At 35.8% G+C, this 21,270-nt stretch overlaps 1 protein-coding gene across 1 annotated transcript; it reads right to left on the bottom strand.

Annotated features, from left to right (window-relative positions):
* Positions 1-224: 224 nt before the first annotated feature.
* Positions 225-1,013, bottom strand: LOC130963440 (uncharacterized). Its single transcript, XM_057889558.1, has 2 exons — positions 618-1,013; positions 225-560 (listed from the first exon to the last, which is right to left on the bottom strand). The coding sequence occupies exons 1-2, from the start codon at positions 1,011-1,013 to the stop codon at positions 225-227; spliced, it is 732 nt and encodes a 243-aa protein (XP_057745541.1).
* Between the last annotated feature and the right edge of the window lie 20,257 nt (positions 1,014-21,270).

Below are 21,270 nucleotides of genomic sequence, written 5' to 3'. Positions count from 1 at the left end.
TGCCACTCTTAACTCTTGACAAAGCAACATAAAGTTATCCATGGGTGAACATTGATTTTGGCAAGTAAATTCCTACATGTGATAATGATTGACCCTGACTCTTGTTAATGGTCATTGCAAAGCATACTTTTAATAGAAATTTTCTCCATTGGAACTTAAATGGCAATCCTGAATTTGAAGGGATCAAGTTCATTCTTGGAATGTACAAATTATCTCCAATATTTCTACTGGTCACTATCGTTGCTCCAATTTACATTGTTGCCAAGTTCATTAACTGTTAATCTTGTCCCGTTGCAGAAACCTGAAGTCTGGTCTATGTTTCGCAGTAGCATTATAGCGACTCCTGGCTTCAAAGTCAACTTGTGATTGGGAAGTCTCGAACATTTGATATCATTTAGGAACTCTGGTGCAAAGCACTCTTGTTTTACATCTTCATTCTCATCAGCTTGACATGTTGTGTCAAAACTCAAAAACTCCTTTTCTATCCCTGGAAAGATTGTTAAGACAAAATCGATTACCTTCTCGACACTCTCAAACGTGGGTGCAAGAATTGTCCTACTCTAAAAATACCTATAATCTGACATATTTTGCAATAAATTTGGATATGCAAAGTCTACCAAATGAGAGAGAGGGTCATCAGTAATTGTAATCAACATATCATCTGGAATTTCAACTTCTGATTCATCACCAACAACAGAATCAATATTTCCATTTCCAATATCTAGTATCCAATTAGCAAATCTCTTCATTTCACCTTCATCTTGATCCGAAGAAGACATTAGAAGTCTCATATTTGTATGCAGTTTCAGAACCTTACAAAACGACCACAGATGGGATGAGTTAATAGCTGATGACAATATATCGTGTCTACTCCCTTTTGGAATCACCGGAAGTATCTGTCTGAAATCACCTCCTAGAACAACAACCTTACCGACAAATGGTTGATGTGTCTTATGTTGATCGGTAACTGGCATAAGATCCCTGAGCGTTCGATCAAGTGCTTCAAAGCACATTTTATTGAGCATTAGAGTTTCATCCCAAATTATTAAGCTACTTTGGATGAGTAGCTTAGCCTTCAAACTGCCATGCTTGATGTTTCAAGTAGATTCATCAGTAATTGTAATGGTTGTTGAAAATCTAGAAGGAGCCGTTCTACCACCAGGTAGGAGTAAAGACACAATTTCACTAGATGCGACATTTAAAACAATCTTTCCTCTAGACCGAATAGCAGAAGAAAGTCCATTCCAAATAAATGTCTTACCACTCCTGTATTTCACAACCAAGAATGTTCACCTAAGTTACATGGTCTGAGGGAGACGACCCGGGACATAAAACTCTCGGTTAATATTTGTTTTGATTGTGACAAACCTTTGAATTAAACTTTGGTTGTGGGAATTTCTTGTTGGCCTAGAATATGCTTGCAACGAGTTCCTATTTTGTGAAATTCTAGACCGGCACTAATCCGTCCATCACGACGCGGTTTGGATATGATTATTTTTTTAAAAAAAAATCTGATCCGATCCAATCCAATTTCAAGCGGTTTGGATTGGATTGGATTTGCGATTTTATAAATTAAAAAATTAAATATATATAACAAGTCTCAACATAAATTTTAAGTAACCAAACAATGACATAGCAAGTCTCAATAATATCTTGAAAAACTAACAATAACATAACAACATAAATAAAATTATAGGTTAGTTAAAATAAATAAATAAATACAATTTGAACATGAAACATTTATTAAATAATAATAAAGATTTATATCCTCTAAATTTAGAATTTTACTTATTTTTCATTTAAATTACATTTTTAACTTTCTCTTTACCCAAAAATGACCATAACACCCCCTTTTTTATCTTTTTACCTTCGTTCCATAGGATTAAAACTACTTTTGTAACTACTTTTTAACTCTTTTTACCATGATTTTCGTGCTTTTAGTGACTGAAATTTCAGAGGTGCAGTTTTTATGTTTTTCTTCACTTTTTGTGACATTTAAAGCTTGAAACTTAAAACTCCAAGTGCTTCCATGTTTCCGGCTGTTTTCACACGAAATCCAGAGGCAATATAACAGTATTTTACACATATTTATCAAGCCAAAACTGTGGTAACACACAAAATTTCCAGAAATTCAAAACAAGCACAAATTCACCACAAAATGGCTCATATAAGCACCAAAAACATGCACAACCATACTTTAACTAATTCTAACCCTTACCTCTTATGTAATTCAGTTATTAAACCTTTCTCACACTAGAAAATGTGCCTACAAGGGCAGAAACACATTTGGTGGTGGTGAGTTTCATTTTTGGGCCTAAAGTGTCGCAAAACGTCGAAATTTAGCCATTGTGAGCTCGAAACTCCTTAACTCCTTAGGCGTGCTCCACGGGTGCTTCATGAGGAGTTCTCTATACATAGAGGAGAGTAAAGATTCATAATAGTTACTGTTTCTTTTTAAAAGAAAAAGAAAAGGAGAAAGAACAAGATTTTACCTAGTCGAATTCGGTATAAACGCAAAGATTGGTGAAAACGGACAAGAGTTTGTACTTGTATGGTTTGAGTCCTTGAAGAACACTTGAAGAATAGTGTATGAATGGTAAAATAAGAGGCTAAAAATGTAGGTAGTGTATGCAGAATTTTCTCTGTTTCTCCTCTCTCACTCACGGTTCTTATCTTCTCTTTATGGTAAAATGATATTGAATTTTTGCTTGGTAATTGTCTTAAATAACAGTTTGAAATCTAACCTAATTAAATGCAGTAAAAGCGGGATGGAAAAATTAGATAGAAATGGGCTGATAGCAAGAGAGAAAGGGCATGATTTCGAGGAAACATAGTCAGCGTCATAATGACATGTTTATCTGTAGTTAACCGCAGTTAATTTCTCGTGGTTAAAAACACAGCAGAGTGGGGTGAGAGGCTGAGATAATATCATCCCAGAGGCTAAGAGAGGGAAGCCGAGTTAATTGGGTAGCAAGAAAGAGGATTCAGGGACTCTAGGAGTCATTTGCGGAATACTAGGCAGAAATTCGGTTGGGATAACTTTTACCGGACAGTAAAACAATTAATGACTAATAACTATTCTTAAAGAAGTAAATCATGAAGAGATAGCTAATATAAATCTAGAGACACATTTACTTGAATAGAAATTATTTTTACCACTGGTTTTGAGGTTTTCAGTTACTAGAATTTTTCTTGGTGCACGCACAATCGTCACTAAAAAAGTTTTTGCGGCTCAAACGTTTCTAGTGTGGTAACTAAGTGATGAGTGGATAATTTATACCCTTTTTGGCATTGTTTTTACATAGTTTTTAATATATTTTAGTCACTTTTTATTATGTTTTTATTAGTTTTTATTCAAAAATCACATTTCTGGACTTTACTATGAGTTTGTGTGTTTTTCTGTGATTTCAGGTATTTTCTGGCTAAAATTGAGGGACCTGAGCAAAAATCTGATTCAGAGGCTGAAAAAGGACTGCAGATGCTGTTGGATTCTGACCCTCCTGCACTCGAAGTGGATTTCTAGAGCTACAGAAGCCCAATTGGCACGCTCTCAATTGCGTTGGAAAGTAGACATCCTGGGCTTTCCAGCAATATATAATATTCCATACTTTTCCCGAGATTTGATGGCCCAAACTGGCGTCCAAAGCTAGCCTAAAACTTCTTTGCGTAAAACGCCCAAACTGGCACCAAAGCTGGTGTTTAACTCCAAGAACAGCCTAAGCATGAAAAAGTTTCAATGCTCAGCCCAAGCATACACCAAGTGGGCCCCGGAAGTAGATTTCTGCACTTAGTTACTCATTTTCTGTAAACCCTAGGTTACTAGCTTAGTATAAAAACTACTTTTATAGGTCTTTTGACCATCTTTGAAATCATATGTAACTTTTACACCTTGAGACCTCCATGGGAGGCTGGCCATTCGGCCATGCCTAACCCTTTTTCACTTATGTATTTTCAACGGTGGAGTTTCCACACCCCATAGATTAAGATGTGGAGCTCTGCTGTTCTTCGTGAATTAATTCAAGTACTATTATTTTTCTCTCAATTCACGACTACTTCTTCTCCAAGATATACTCTAGTACTTAATTCAGTTAAGTCAGAATGAAGGGGTGACCTGTGACAATCACCCACTATCTTCGTTACTCGCTTAGCCAAGATCCGCGTGCCTGACAACCACAAGCGGTCTACATAATGTTCAACGTAGTCATTGGACGACAGCCGGAGCATATTCTCTTGGATATCTAATACACGGACCGAGTCTGTGAGAGTAGTATCTTCGTGGTATAGGCTAGAACCATTGGCAGCATTCCTGGGATCCGAAAAGTCTAAACTTTGTCTGTGGTATTCCGAGTAGGATCTGGGAAGGGATGACTGTAAAGAGCTTCAAACCTGCGAATGTTGGGCGCAAGTGACAGTGTGCAAAAGGATCAATGGATCCTATTTCGACGCTAGCGGAAACCAACAGATGATTAGCCATGCGGTAGCTGTACCTGGTATTTTTCATCCGAGACGAGAAATCTGACAGTTGATTAGACGTGCAGAAACCGTAGAGGGCCATTTTCACTGAGAGGATCCTACAGCTTGCCATGGAAGGGAGCACGCATGGTTGGAAGAAGGCAAGAGGAAAGCAGAGGTTCAGAGGCAACAAAGCATCTCCAGATGCTTCTCTGAAATTCCCACCAATGAAATACATAAGTAACTTTATTTTATTTTATGTTTTATTTATCTTTTAATTATCAAAACCTTATAACCATTTGAATCTGCCTGACTGAGATTTACAAGGATGACCATGGCTTGCTTCAAGCCAACAATCTCCGTGGGATTGACCCTTACTCACGTAAGGTTTATTACTTGGACGACCCAGTGCACTTGCTGGTTAGTTGCACCGGAGTTGTGAAAAGTGTGAATCACAATTTCGTGCACCAAGTTTTTGGCGCCGTTGCCGGGGATTGTTCGAGTTTGGACAATTGACGGTTCATCTTGTTGCTTAGATTAGGTAATTTTATTTTATGTTTAAGTTTTTTATTTTTATTTTCGAAAAATCATTCAAAAAAAAATTTAAAAATAATTAATTTTCGAAAAAATTCATCAAAATTTTTAAGAATGAATTCCATCTTCGAGCTTCATGAGATATGTTGAAGCCTGGCTGGCTGTTTAGCCATGTCTAATCTTTTGGACTGAGGCTTCTACTTCCTATTGACATACTTGTATGGTTTATGCTAAAGCTTGGTTGGCCATTTGGCCATGTCTAATCTTTTGGACCGAAGCTTTCACTTAAAGCTTGGCTGGCCATTTGGCCATGTCTAATCTTTTGGACTGGAGCTTTAGAATAACATTACATGAATCCTAGAATTCTTATTAAAAATTTTGAATTTCTTTATTTTCTTTTTCCAAAATAATTTTCAAAAAATACAAAAAAAAATTTAATAAAACCAAAAAAAAAAATGTTTCTTGTTTAAGTCTAGTGTCAAAATTTTAAGTTTGGTGTCAATTGCATGTGTTAATTTTTCTTTAATTTTTGAATTTCATGCATTGTGTTCTTTATTGATCTTCAAGTTGTTCTTGATGATTTTCTTTGTTTAATCTTGTGACTTTCTTGTTTTGTGTTTTTGTTGTTTTGCATGTGCATTTTTGAATTATTAGTGTCTAGACTTTAAAAATTTTTAAGTTTGGTGTCTTGCATGTTTTTCTTTTCTTAAAAAATTTTTCAAAAATATGTTCTTGATGTTCATCATGATCTTCAAAGTGTTTTTGGTGTTCATCTTGACATTCAAAGTGTTCTTGCATGCATTGTTTGTTTTGATTCATAATTTTTATGTCATGTGTCATTTTGTTGTTTTTCTCTCTCCTCATTAAAAATTCAAAAATAAAAAAATATCTTTCCCTTATTTTACTAATAAATTTCGAAAGTTTTGAGTGGACTTGGTCAAAAATTTTAAAATTTAGTTGTTTCTTATTAGTCAAGTCAAAATTTCAATTTAAAAATTTTTATCTTTTCAAATCTTTTTCAAAAATCAAATCTTTTTCATTTTCTTCTTAATATTTTCGAAAATTTAAAAAAAATTGGTTTTCAAAATCTTTTTCTTATTTTTACTTCAAATTTTCGAAAATCTTTACTAACATTAATGTTTTGATTCAAAAAATTTCAAGTTGTTACTTGCCTATTAAGAAAGGTTCCATCTTTAAATTCTAGAATCATATCTTTTAGTTTCTTGTTAGTCAAGTAATCAACTTTAATTTCAAAAATCAAATCTTTTTAATTTATTTTTCAAATATTTTTTAAAATAAATTTCAATCATATCTTTTTCAAAATCAATTTCAAAATCTTTTCTAACTTCTTATCTTTTCAAAATTGATTTTAAAATCTTTTTGAATTAACTACTTGACTTTTTGTTTGTTTTACTATTTCTTATCTTTTTCAAAACTACCTAACTACTTTTCTCTCTCTAATTTTCGAAAACCATTAACATCCTTTTTCAAAATTCTTTTTAATTAACTAATTGTTTTAAATTTTAATTTTATTCCTTTTAATAATTTCAAATTCTAACTAATAATTAAAATAAAACAAAAATATTTTTCTTTTCTTTTTTTTTACTAGTATTCGAATTCTCTCTCTCATCTCTTTCTATTTATTTTGTTTATTTACTAACACTCCTCTTCTTTTTAAAATTCGAATTCTCCCTCTCTCTGTGTTTGAATTCTTCTTATTTTCTCTCTACCTCATTCTTCTCTTCTTCTACTCACATAAAGGAATCTCTATACTGTGACATAGAGAATTCCTCTTCTTTTCTGTTCTCTTCTTTTTCATATGAGCAAGAACAAGGATAAAGACATTCTTGTTGAAGCTGATCCTGAACCTGAAAGGACTCTAAAGAGGAAGCTAAGAGAAGCTAAAGCACAACATTCTGGAGAGGATGATGAGCGGATAATTTACATAGTTTTAAGTATGTTTTAGTTAATTTTTATTATGTTTTTATTAGTTTTTATTCAAAAATCACATTTTTAGACTTTACTATGAGTTTGTGTATTTTTCTGTGATTTTAGGTATTTTCTGCCTGAAATTGAGGGACCTGAGCAAAAATTTGATTCAGAGGCTGAAAAAGGACTGCAGATGCTGTTGGATTCTGACCCTGCTGCACTCGAAATGGATTTTCTCGAGCTACAGAAGCCCAATTGGCACGCTCTCAATTGCGTTGGAGAGTAGATATCTTGGGCTTTCCAGCAATATATAATAGTCCATACTTTGCCCAAGTTTTGATAATGCAAACTGGCGTTTAAACTCCAACTTTTTACCCTTTTCTGGCGTTGAACGCCAAAACTGGCATAAAAGCTGGAGTTAAACGCCCAAACTGGCACCAGAACTGGAGTTTAACTCCAAGAAAAGCCTATGACACCAAGTGGGCCCGGAAGTGGATTTCTGCATCATTTACTTATTTCTGTTAACCCTAGGTTACTAGTTCATTATAAATAGGACCTCTTGCTATTGTATTTTCATCTTTGGAACGTTTAGTCCTTAGACATGGGAGGCTAGCCATTCGGCCATGCCTAGACCTTTTACTTATGTATTTTCTATGGTGGAGTTTCTACACCCCATAGATTAAGGTGTGGAGCTCTGCTGTTCTTCATGAATTAATGCAATTACTACTATTTTTCTATTCATTTCACGCCTACTTCTTCTCTAAGATATTCACTTGCACTTCAACCTGATGAATGTGATGATCCGTGACACTTATCATTATTCTCACTTATGAACGCGTGCCTGACAACCAGTTCCGTTCTATCTGCAATAGCTTGAGTGTGTATCTCTTAGCCTCCTGGTTCACGACGCATGGTTGTCTCTCCTGACAACAAAGCCTTCCATTATGTGAGATCAGAGTCTTCGTGGTATAGGCTAGAACCATTGGCAGCATTCCTGGGATCCGGAAAGTCTAAACCTTATCTGTGGTATTCCGAGTAGGATCTGGGAAGGGATGACTATGACGAGCTGCAAACCTGCGAATGTTGGGCGCAGTGACAGTGTGCAATAGGACAATGGTCCTATTCCGGCGCTAGCGGGAACCGACAGATGATTAGCCTTGCGGTGACAGCGTAGATGGATTTGTTTTCATCCGAGAGGATCATACAACTTGCCATGGAAGAAGGTAGCGCACGGTTGGAAGAAGGCAATAGAAAAGCAGAGGTTCAGAAGCAACAAGCAACTCCATACGCTTATCTGAAATTCCCACCAATGAATTACATAAGTATCTCTATCCTATTTTACATTTTATTTGTCCTTTAATTATCGATTTCCCATAACCATTTGAATCTGCCTGACTGAGATTTACAAGATGACCATAGCTTGCTTCAAACCGACAATCTCCGTGGGATTGACCCTTACTCACGTAAGGTATTACTTGGATGACCCAGTGCACTTGCTGGTTAGTTGTGCGGAGTTGTGAAAAAAAGTTGAGATTATAATCGTGCGTACCAAGTTGTTGGCGCAATTGAGATCACAATTTCGTGCACCAAGTTTTTGGTGCCGTTGCCGGGGGGATTGTTCGAGTTTGGACAACTGACGGTTCATCTTGTTGCTCAGATTAGGTAATTTTATTTTATGTTTAAGCTTTTTATTTTTATTTTCGAAAAAAAAATTTCAAAAAAAAAATAAATTATTCTATGGCTTCAGAATTTTTAAGAATGAATTCTAGAGTTTCAGATGATGCTTTTATCATCACAGGAGCTAGTTGATTCCCATCAATTTGGCTGTTGTATATAATGTCCTGCTAAAGCTTGGCTAGCCATGTCTAATCTTTTTAGACTAAAGCTTTAGACTAATATTGCATGATTCCTAGAATTTTTATTAAAATTTTTTTGAATTTCTTTATTTCTTTTTTTCCAAATAATTTTCGAAAAATACAAAAAAATTATAAAATCATAAAAAACCAAAAATAATTTTGTGTTTCTTGTTTGAGTCTAGTGTCAAATTTTAAGTTTGGTGTCAATTGCATCTTTTTAATTTGTCTTTAAATTTTCGAAAAATTCATGCATGAGTCCTTCATAATCTTCAAGTTGTTCTTGATGATTTTCTTTGTTTGATCTTTGCATTTTCATGTTTTGTGTCTTTTCTTGTTTTTCATATGCATTTTTGAATTGTTAGTGTCTAAACATTAAAAATTTATAAGTTTGGTATTTTGCATGTGTTTCTTTTCTTAAAAATTTTCAAAAATAAGTTCTTGATGTTCATCTTGATCTTCAAAGTGTTCTTGGTGTTCATCTTGACAATCAAAGTCTTCTTGCATGCATTATGTGTTTTGATCTTGAATTTTTTTGTCTTGAGTCATTTTTGTGTTTTTCTCTCTCATTAAAAATTCAAACATAAAAAATATCTTTTCCTTATTTTACTCATAAATTTCAAAATTTTGAGTTGACTCAGTCAAAAATTTTTAAAATTTAGTTGTTTTTTATGAGTCAAGTCAAATTTTGAATTTAAAAATCCTATCTTTTCAAAACTTTTTCAAAAATCAAATTTTTTTTCATTTTTTCTTAAAATTTTCGAAAATTTTAAAATTTGATTTTCAAAAATCTTTTTCTTAATTTTATTTCTAATGTTCGAAAACTTTACTAACAATTAATGTGATTGGTTCAAAAATTTTAAGTTTGTTACTTGCCTGTTAAGAAAGGTTCAATCTTTAAATTTTAGGATCACATCTAGTTGTTTCTTGTTAGTCAAGTCATCAATTAAAAAAATCAAATCTTTTTAAATTTCTTTTTAAATCTTTTTTAAAATAAATTTCAATCATATCTTTTTCAAAACTTAATTTCAAAATCTTTTCTAACCTCTTATCTTTTCAAAATTTATTTTCAAAATCTTTTGCAATTAATCACTTAACTTTTTGTTTGATTTTAAAATTTTTATCTTTTGAAAACTATCTAACTACTTTCCTCTCTCTAATTTTTGAAAATCACTAACCACTTTTTCAAAAATCTTTTTAATTAAGTAATTTATTTAGTTTTCAAATTTTATTTTATTTTTCTTTTTAATTTTCAAATTCTAACTGATTTTTAAATAAAAATAAAAATATTTTCCTTTTTTTTAATTATTTTCGAAAAACTCTCTCTCTCATCTCCTTCTATTTATTTATTTGTTCACTAACACTTCTCTTCTCCTCAAAATTCGAACCCTCTCCCTCTCTCTATGTTCGAATCCCCCATCTTCTCCCTTCTTCATTCTACTCTTCTATTCTTCTACTCACATAAAGGAATCTCTATACTGTGATATAGAGGATTCCTATTCTTCTCTGTTCTCTTCTTTTTCATATGAGTAGGAGCAAGGATAAGAACATTCTTGTTGAAGCTGATCCGGAACCTGAAAGGACTCTAAAGAGGAAGCTAAGAGAAGCTAAAACACAACACTCTAAAGAGGACTTTACTGAAATTTTCGAAAAAGAAGTAGAGATGGCCGAACCCAATAACAATGGTGGAGATGCAAGGAAGATGCTTGGTGACTTTATTGCACCCTCTTCTGACTTCTGTGGAAGAAGCATCTCAATTCCTGCAATTGGAGCAAACAACTTTGAGCTTAAGCCTCAATTAGTTTCTCTAATGCAGCAAAATTGCAAGTTTCATGGACTTCTATTGGAAGATCCTCATCAGTTTTTAGCTGAATTATTGCAAATCTGTGACACTGTTAAGACCAATGGGGTTAATCCTGAGGTCTACACACTTATGCTTTTCCCCTTTGCTGTAAGAGACAGAGCTAGGACATAGTTGGACTCACAACCTAAAGAAAGCCTGAACTCTTGGGAAAAGCTGGTTAATGCTTTCTTGGCAAAATTTTTTCCACCTCAAAAATTGAACAAGCTTAGAGTGGAAGTCCAAACCTTCAGACAGAAGGAAGGCGAATCCCTCTATGAAGCTTGGAAAAGATAAAAGCAATAGATCAGAAGGTGTCCTTCTGGCATGCTCTCAGAATGGAGCATTATATGTATATTCTATAATGGTTTGTCTAAATTGTCCAAGATGTCATTGGACCACTCTGCTGGTGGATCTCTTCATCTGAAGAAGATGCCTGAAGAAACCAGGAACTCATTGAAATGGTTGCAAATAACCAGTTCATGTAAACTTCTGAAAGAAATCATGTGACTAATGGGATGACTCAGAAGAAAGGAGTTCTTGAGATTGATACTCTGAATGCCTGATGAGTGGATAATTTATACGCTTTTTGGCATTGTTTTTATAGTTTTTAGTAGGATCTAGCTACTTTTTAGTATATTTTTATTAGTTTTTAAGCAAAATTCACATTTTTGGACTTTACTATGAGTTTGTGTGTTTTTCTATGATTTCAGGTATTTTCTAGCTGAAATTAAGAGACCTGAGCAAAAATCTGATTCAAAAATCTGATTCTAGAGCTACAGAAGTCCAATTGGCGCGCTCTCAATTGCGTTGGAAAGTAGACATCCAGGGCTTTCCAGAAATATACAATAGTCCATACTTTGCCCAAGATTAGGCGACGCAAACTGGCGTTTAACGCCAGCTTTCTGCCCAATTCTGGAGTTAAACGCCAGAAACAGGTTACAAGTTGGAGTTAAACGCCCAAAACAGGTTACAACCTGGCGTTTAACTCCAGAAACAGCCCAGGCACGTGGAAAGCTCAAGTCTCAGCCCCAACACACACCAAGTGGGCCCCGAAAGTAGATTTCTGCACTATCTATCTTAGTTTACTCATTTTCTATAAACCTAGGTTACGAGTTTAGTATTTAAACAACTTTTAGAGATTTATTCTGTACCTCATGACATTTTTAGATCTGAACTTTGTAGCTTTGACTGCATGAGTCTCTAAACTCCATTGTTGGGGGTGAGGAGCTCTGCTGTGTCTCGATGGATTAATGCAATTATTTCTGTTTTCTATTCAAACATGCTTGTTTCTATCTAAGATATTCATTCGCACTTCAATATGATGAATGTGATGATCCGTGACACTCATCACCATTCTCAATCTATGAACGTGTGCCTGACAACCACCTCCGTTCTACCTTAGATTGAATGAGTATCTCTTGGATTCCTTAATCAGAGTCTTCGTGGTATAAGCTAGAATCGATTAGTAGCATCCTTGAGAATCCAGAAAGTCTAAACCTTGTCTGTGGTATTCCGAGTAGGATTCAAGGATTGGATGACTGTGACGAGCTTCAAACTCACAAAGGTTGGGCGTAGTGACAGACGCAAAAGGATCAATGGGTCCTATTCCAACATGAGTGAGAACTGACAGATGATTAGCCATGCAGTGACAGCGCACCTGGACTATTTTCATTGAGAGGACGGATGGTAGCCATTGACAACGGTGATCCACCAGCATACAACTTGCCATAGGAGGAACCTTGCGTGCGTGAAGAAGAAGACAGGGGGAAAGCAGAGATTCAGAAGACAAAGCATCTCCAAAACTCCAACATATTCTCCATTACTGCATAACAAGTACAATTTAATCAATGCTTTTTATTTACTACCAATTAAAACTGAGATTTATTATTATCCTGACTAAGAGTTACAAGATAACCACAGTGATGAGCGGATAATTTATACGCTTTTTGGCATTGTTTTTAGTATGTTTTTAGTAGGATCTAGTTGCTTTTAGGGATGTTTTTATTAGTTTTTATGTTAAATTCACATTTTTGGACTTTACTATGAGTTTGTGTGTTTTTCTATGATTTCAGGTATTTTCTGGCTGAAATTGAGGGATTTGAGCAAAAATCAGATTCAGAGGTTGAAGAAGGATTGCTGATGCTGTTGGATTCTGACCTCCCTGCACTCAAAGTGCATTTTCTGGAGCTACAAAATTCCAAATAGCGCGCACTCAACGGCGTCGGAAAGTAGACATCCAGGGCTTTCCAGCAATATATAATAGTTCATACTTTTCCCGAGTTTAGACGACGCAAAAGGGCGTTGAACGCCAGTTCTACGCTCCATTATGGAGTTAAACGCCAGAAACACGTCACGAATCAGAGTTGAACGCCAAAAACACGTTACAACTTGGCGTTCAACTCCAAAAGAAGCCTCTGCACGTGTGAACTCCAAGCTCAGCCCAAGCACACACCAAGTGGGTCCCGGAAGTAGATTTCTGCATCAATTACTTACTTCTGTAAACCCTAGTAACTAGTCTAGTATAAATAGAACTTTTTACTATTGTATTTACATCTTCGGATCATCTTATGATTTTTAGTTCATCTCTAGGATCATAAAGATCATGTTTTGGGGGCTGGCCATTCGGCCATGCCTGAACCTTCATCACTTATGTATTTTCAATGGTAGAGTTTCTGCACTCCATAGATTAAGGTGTGGAGCTCTGCTGTTCCTCATGAATTAATGCAAAGTACTACTATTTTTCTATTCAATTCAACTTATTCCGCTTCTAAGATATCCATTCGGAACTAAGAACATGATGAATGTGATAATTATGTGACGATCATCATCATTCTCACTTATGAATGCATGCCTGACAAACACTTCTGTTCTACATGCAAATAAGGCAGAATGAATATCTCTTAGATTTCTAGTACAGGGGACCGAGTCTGAGATATTAGAATCTTCGTGGTATAAGTTAGAACCCATGGATGGCCATTCTTGAGATCCGGAAAGTCTAAACCTTGTCTGTGATTTTTCGAGTAGGATCCGGGAAGGGATGGCTGTGACAAACTTCAAACTCGCGAGTGCTGGGCATAGTGACAGATGCAAAAGGAGGGTGAATCCTATTCCAGTATGATCGAGAACCTCTAGATGATTAGCCGTTCTGTGACAGAGCATTTGGACCATTTTCACAAAGAGGATGGGATGTAGCCATTGACAACAGTGATGCCCTACATACAGCTTGCCATGGAAAGGAGTAGGACTGATTGGATGAAGACAGCAGGAAAGCAGAGGTTCAGAGGAACGAAAGCATCTCTATACGCTTATCTGAAATTCTCACCAATGAATTACATAAGTATTTCTATCTTTATTTTATGTTTATTTATGTATTATTTATTATTCGAAAACTCCATAACCATTTAATATCCGCCTGACTGAGATTTGCAAGATGACCATAGCTTGCTTCATACCAACAATCTCCGTGGGATCGACCCTTACTCACGTAAGGTTTTATTACTTGGACGACCCAGTGCACTTGCTGGTTAGTTGTATCGAAGTTGTGAACGAAAAAGAATTTAAGATTAAGAATGTGCGTACTGAGTTTTTGGTGCCGTTGCCGGGGATTATTCGAGATCACAATTTCGTGCACCAAGTTTTTGGCGCCGTTGCCGGGGATTGTTCGAGTTTGGACAACTGACGGTTCATCTTGTTGCTCAGATTAGGTAATTTTATTTTAATTTTAAGCTTTTTGTTTTTATTGTTCTTATTTCCAAAAAAAAAATTTTCAAAAAAAAATTATTTTATGTTCTTCAGAATTTTTAACAATGAATTCTAGAGTTTCATGAAGCACATTGAAGCCTGGCTGGCTGTAAAGCCATGTCTAAATTCTTTTGGACTGAGGCTTCTAAACCATCATCATAGAGGCAAGTTAATTTGATGACTTAGGAGCAATGTGTCTGATTTATATGTTAAAGCTTGGCTGGCCATTGGCCATGTTTAGTGTTTTGGACCGGAGCTTTCACTGAAGGCTTGGTTGGCTAGTGAGCCATGTCTAATACCTGGACTGAAGCTTTATACTAAGAATGCAAGATTCCTAGAATTCATATTAAAAATTGTGAAATCCTTATTTTTCTTTTTCAAATAACTTTCAAAAAATACAAAAAAAATTTCATAAAATCATAAAATCAAAAAAATGTTTTTGTGTTTCTTGTTTGAGTCTTGAGTCAATTTTTAAATTTGGTGTCAAGTGCATTTTTCTAAAAATTTATGTATTTTTCGAAAATTCATGCATTCATAGTGTTCTTCATGATCTTCAAGTTGTTCTTGGTAAGTCTTCTTGTTTGATCTTTAAATTTTCTTGTTTTGTGTCTTTTCTTGTTTTTCATATGCATTTTTCGTTTGTTAGAGTCCAAGCATTAAAGATTTCTAAGTTTGGTGTCTTGCATGTTTTTCTTTTCTTGAAAATTTTAAAAAATAAGTTCTTGACATTCATAGTGTTCTTGGTGTTCACCTTGACATTCATAGTGTTCTTGCATGCATTGTGTGTTTTGATCCAAATTTTTTATGCATTGAGTCTTTTTCATGTTTTTCTCTTTCTTCATTAAAAATTTAAAAATCAAAAAAATATCCTTCCTTTTTTTTCTTCTCATAAATTTCGAAAATTTGGATTGACTTTTTCAAAAAATTTTAAAATCTAGTTGTTTCTTATGAGTCAAATCAAATTTTCAATTTAAAAATCTTATCTTTTCAAAATCTTTTTCAAAAATCATATCTTTTTCATTTTTCTTATTTATTTTCGAAAATTTTAAAAATATTTTTTAAAAATCTTTTTCTTAATTTTATCTCATAATTTTCGAAAATATATCAACAATTAATGTTTTGATTCAAAAATTTCAAGTTTGCTACTTTTTTGTTAAGAAAGATTCAAACTTTAAGTTCTAGAATCATATCTTGTGATTACTTGTGAGTCAAGTCATTAATTTTGATTTTAAAATTCAAATCTTTTTCAAAATAATTTTCAATCATATCTTTTTTTTAAATCAATTTCAAAATCTTTTCTAACTTCTTATCTTTTTCAAATTGATTTTCAAATCTATTTTTTCAATCAATCTTATCTTTTTGTTTCAATCATATCTTTTTTCAAATTTCAATTTTATCTTTTCAAAATGTGATTTTCGAAATCTCTTTCAATTAACCACTTAACTTTTTATTTGATTCTTATCTTTTTCAAAACTGCCCAACTAACTCTCTACCTTTAATTTTCGAAAATACTTCCCTCTTTTTTCAAATTTCCTTTTTAATTAACTAATTGTTTCAATTGTAGTTTAATTTCAAATTTAATTTTCGAAATTTAACTTTAAATTTTATTTTTTTATTTTAATTAATTTTCGAAATTCCATCTCCCTCTTCTCCTTCTATTTATTTATTCATCTACTAACACTTCTCCTCACCCAAAAATTCGAACCCCTTCTTCTCCTCTGAGTTCGAATTCTTCTCTTCTTCATTCTTTTTCTTCTTTTCTTCTACTCACACAAGGGAACCTCTATACTGTGATAAAAAGGATCCCTATTATTATTTTCTGTTCCCTTCTTTTTCATATGAGCAGGAGCAAGGACAAGAACATTCTTGTTGAAGCAGACCCTGAACCTGAAAGGACTCTGAAGAGGAAACTGAGAGAAGCTAAATTACAACAATCCAGAGACAACCTTAGAGAAAGGATCCCTATTATTATTTTCTGTTCCCTTCTTTTTCATATGAGCAGGAGCAAGGACAAGAACATTCTTGTTGAAGCAGACCCTGAACCTGAAAGGACTCTGAAGAGGAAACTGAGAGAAGCTAAATTACAACAATCCAGAGACAACCTTAGAGAAATTTTCGAAAAGGAAGAGGAGATGGCAGCCGAAAATAATAATGCAAGGAGGACGCTTGGTGATTATACTACACCTACTTCCAAATTTGATGGAAGAAGCATCTCAATACCTACCATTGGAGCAAACAATTTTGAGCTGAAACCTCAATTAGTTGCTCTAATGCAATAGAACTGCAAATTCCATGGACTTCCATCAGAAGATCCCTATCAGTTTTTAACTGAGTTCCTGCAGATCTGTGAGACTGTTAAGACTAATGGAGTAGATCCTGAAGTCTACAGGCTCATGCTTTTTTCTTTTGCTGTAAGAGACAGAGCTAGAATATGGTTGGACTCACAACCCAAAGATAGCCTGAACTCTTGGGATAAGCAGGTCACTGCCTTCTTGGCTAAGTTCTTTCCTCCTCAAAAGCTGAGCAAGCTTAGAGTGGATGTTCAGACCTTCAAGCAAAAAGATGGTGATTCCCTCTATGAAGCTTAGGAAAGATACAAGCAGATGACCAAAAGGTGTCCTCCTGACATGCTTTTAGAATGGACATTCTAGATATATTCTATTATGGTCTGTCTGAGTTCTCAAAGATGTCACTAAACCATTCTACAGGTGGATCCATTCACCTAAAGAAAACGCCTGCAGAAGCTCAAGAACTCATTGACATGGTTGCTAACAACCAGTTCATGTACACTTCTGAGAGAAATTTCGTGAATAATGGGACGCCTCAGAAGAAGGGAGTTCTTGAAATTGATGCTCTGAATGCCATATTGGCTCAGAACAAAGTGTTGACTCAGCAAGTCAACATGATTTCCCAAAGTCTGAATGGATGGCAAAATGCATCCAACAGTACTAAAGAGGCATCTTCTGAAGAAGAAGCTTATGATCCTGAGAACCCTGAAATAGTAGAGGTAAATTATATGGGTGAATCTTATGGAAACACCTATAACCCCTCATGGAGAAATCACCCAAATTTCTCATGGAAGGATCAACAAAAGCCTCAACAAGGCTTTAATAATGGTGGAAGAAACAGGTTTAGCAATAGCAAACCTTTTCCATCATCCACTCAGCAACAGACAGAGAACTCTGAACAAAATACCTCTAATTTAGCAAACTTAGTCTCTGATCTATCTAAGGCCACTGTAAGTTTCATGAATGAAACAAGGTCTTCCATTAGAAATTTGGAAGCACAAGTGGGCCAGCTGAGTAAAAGGATCACTGAAATCCCTCCTAGTACTCTCCCAAGCAATACAGAAGAGAATCCAAAAGGAGAGTGCAAGGCCATTGACATAAGCACCATGGCCGAACCTACAAGGGAGGAGGAGGACGTGAATCCCAAGGAGGAAGACCTCCTGGGACGTCCAGTGATCAATAAGGAGCTTCCCTCTGAGGAACCAAAGGACTCTGAGGCTCATCTAGAGACCATAGAGATTCCATTGAACCTCCTTATGCCCTTCATGAGCTCTGATGAGTATTCCTCTTCTGAAGAGAATGAGGATGTTACTGAAGAGCAAGCTGCCAAGTTTCTTGGTGCAATCATGAAGCTGAATGCCAAATTATTTGGTATTGAGACTTGGGAAGATGAACCTCCCTTGTTCATCAATGAACTAAGTGATCTGGATCAACTGACATTGCCTCAGAAGAGACAGGATCCTGGAAAGTTCATAATACCTTGTACCATAGGCACCATAACCTTTGAGAAGACTTAGTGTGACCTGGGTTCAGGCATAAACTTAATGCCACTCTCTGTAATGGAGAAACTGGGAATCCTTGAGGTACAGGCTGCCAATTTCTCATTAGAGATGGCAGACAACTCCATGAAACAGGCTTATGGACAAGTAGAGGACGTGTTAGTAAAGGTTGAAGGCCTTTACATCCCTACTGATTTTATACTCCTGGATACTGGGAAGGATGAGGATGAATCCATCATCCTTGGAAGACCCTTCCTAGCCACAGCAAGAGCTGTGATTGATGTGGACAGACGAGAATTGATCATTCAACTAAATGAGGACAACCTTGTGTTTAAAACTCAAGGATCTATCTCTGTAACCATAGAGAGGAAGCATGAAAAGCTTCTCTCACTACAAAGTCAACTAAAGCCCACATAGTCAAACTCTAAGTTTGGTGTTGGGAGGCCACAACCAAACTCTAAGTTTGGTGTTGAACTCCTATATCCAAACTCTAAGTTTGGTGTTGGGAAGTCTCAACAATGCTCTGAACATCTGTGAGACTCCATGAGAGCTCACTGTCAAGCTATTGACATTAAAGAAGCGCTTGTTGAGAGGCAACCCAATTTTTATTTATCTAATTTTATTTTTATTTTTATTGTTCTTTCATGTTTTATTAGGTTCATGATCATGTGGAGTCACAAAATAAATACAAAAATTAAAAAATAGAATCAAAAACAGCAGAAGAAAAATCACACCTTGGAGGAAGGACTTACTGGCGTTTAAACGCCAGTAAGGAGCATCTGGCTGGCGTTCAACGCCAGAACAAATCATGGATCTGGCGTTGAACACCAGAAACAAGCAACATCCTGGCGTTCAGACGCCAGGAATGCACCCTGGGAAGAGCTGGCGCTGAACGCCAGAGACAAGCATAGAACGGCGTTCAACGCCAGAAACATGCTGCATCTGGGCGCTGAACGCCAGAAACAAGCATAGAACTGGCGTTCAACGCCAGAAACATGCTGCATCTGGGTGCTAGAACTGGCGTTCAACGCTAGAAACATGCTGCATCTGGGGGTTTGATGAGCGGATAATTTATATGCTTTTTGGCATTGTTTTTAGTATGTTTTAGTTAGTTTTTATTATATTTTTATTAGTTTTTTGTTAAAAATTACCTTTCTGGACTTTACTATGAGTTTGTGTGTTTTTCTGTGATTTCAGGTATTTTCTGGCTGAAATTGATGGACCTGAGTAAAAATCTGATTTAGAGGCTGAAAAGGACTGCTGATGCTGTTGGATTCTGACCTCCCTGCACTCGAAGTGGATTTTCTGGAGCTACAGAAGCCCAATTGGCGCTCTCTCAACGGCGTTGGAAAGTCGACATCTTGGGCTTTCCAGCAATGTGTAATAGTCCATACTTTGCCCAAGATTTGATGGCCCAAACCGGCGTTCCAAATCAGCTCAAAACTGCCCGGCGTTAAACGCCGGAACTGGCACAAGAATGGGAGTTAAACGCCCAAACTGGCACAAAAGCTGGCGTTTAACTCCAAGAAAAGTCTCCACACGAAAATGCTTCAATGCTCAGCCCAAGCACACACCAAGTGGGCCCGAAAGTGGATTTTTATGTCATTTACTCATTTCTGTAAACCCTAGTAGCTAGTCTGGTATATATAGAACTTCTTACTATTGTATTAGGCGTCTTTCAATTATCTTTTGATCATGTTTTTATGATTGAACCCTCTTTGGGAGGCTGGCCATTCGGCCATGCCTAGACCTTGTTCTTATGTATTTTCAACGGTGGAGTTTCTACACACCATAGATTAAGGTGTGGAGCTCTGCTGTACCTCGAGTATTAATGCAATTACTATTGTTTTTCTATTCAATTCAGCTTGTTCTTGTTCTAAGATATCACTTGTTCTTCAATTTGATGAATGTGATGATCCGTGACACTCATCATCATTCTCACCTATGAACGTGTGACTGACAACCACCTCCGTTCTACCTTCGATTGGGTGGATATCTCTTGGATTCCTTAATCGGAATCTTCGTGGTATAAGCTAGAATTGATGGCGGCATTCAAGAGAATCCGGAAGGTCTAAACCTTGTCTGTGGTATTCTGAGTAGGATTCAATGATTGAATGACTATGACGAGCTTCAAACTCCTGAAGGCTGGGCGTTAGTGACAGACGCAAAAGAATCAATGGATTCTATTCCAACCTGATTGAGAACCGACAGATGATTAGCCGTGCCGTGACAGGGTGCGTTGAACATTTTCACTGAGAGGACGGGACTGTAGCCACTGACAACGGTGATGCCCAACATACAGCTTGCCATGGAAAGGAGTAAGAAGGACTGGATGAAGACAGTAGGAAAGCAGAGAGACGGAAGGGACAAAGCATCTCCATTCGCTTATCTGAAATTCTCACCAATGAATTGCATAAGTATCTCTATCTTTATCTTTATGTTTTATTCATATATCACCCATAACCATTTGAATCTGCCTGACTGAGATTTACAAGGTGACCATAGCTTGCTTCATACCAACAATCTCCGTGGGATCGACCCTTACTCGCGTAAGGTTTATTACTTGGACGACCCAGTGCACTTGCTGGTTAGTTATGCGAAGTTGTGATGCCATGGTATTGAGCACCAAGTTCTTGGAGCCATTACTAGGGATTAATTGAGATGTGAAAAGAAGAGATTACAATTTCGTGCACCAAGTTTTTAGCGCCGTTGCCGGGGATTGTTTCGGTTTGGACAACTGACGGTTCATCTTGTTGCTTAGATTAGGTATTTTTGGTCAGAATTTTTAAGAATGAATTCTAGTGTTTCAAGGTGATGTTTTCATCATCACGAAAGCTGATTGATTATCATCAATTTAGCTCTTGAATGCAATGTCCTACTGAAGCTTGGCTAGCCATGTCTAATTTCTTTAGACTAAAGCTTTAGACTAACATTGCATGATTCCTAGAATTCTTATTAAAAATTTTGGACCTCTTTATTTTCTTTTTCACTTAATTTTCGAAAAATCCAAAAAAAAAATTACAAAATCATAAAAACCAAAAATATTGTATGTTGAGTCTAGTGTCTCATTTTGAGTTTGGTGTCAATTGCATGTTTCTGTTCTTCTTGCATTCATTCATGTGTCTTAAGTG

The sequence above is a fragment of the Arachis stenosperma genome, chromosome 2, assembly GCF_014773155.1.
Source record: "Arachis stenosperma cultivar V10309 chromosome 2, arast.V10309.gnm1.PFL2, whole genome shotgun sequence".
NCBI classification, from domain to species: Eukaryota; Viridiplantae; Streptophyta; class Magnoliopsida; order Fabales; family Fabaceae; genus Arachis; species Arachis stenosperma.
The sequence above is the reverse complement of the archived record's forward strand: the minus strand, read 5'-3'. Positions and strand labels throughout refer to the sequence as shown.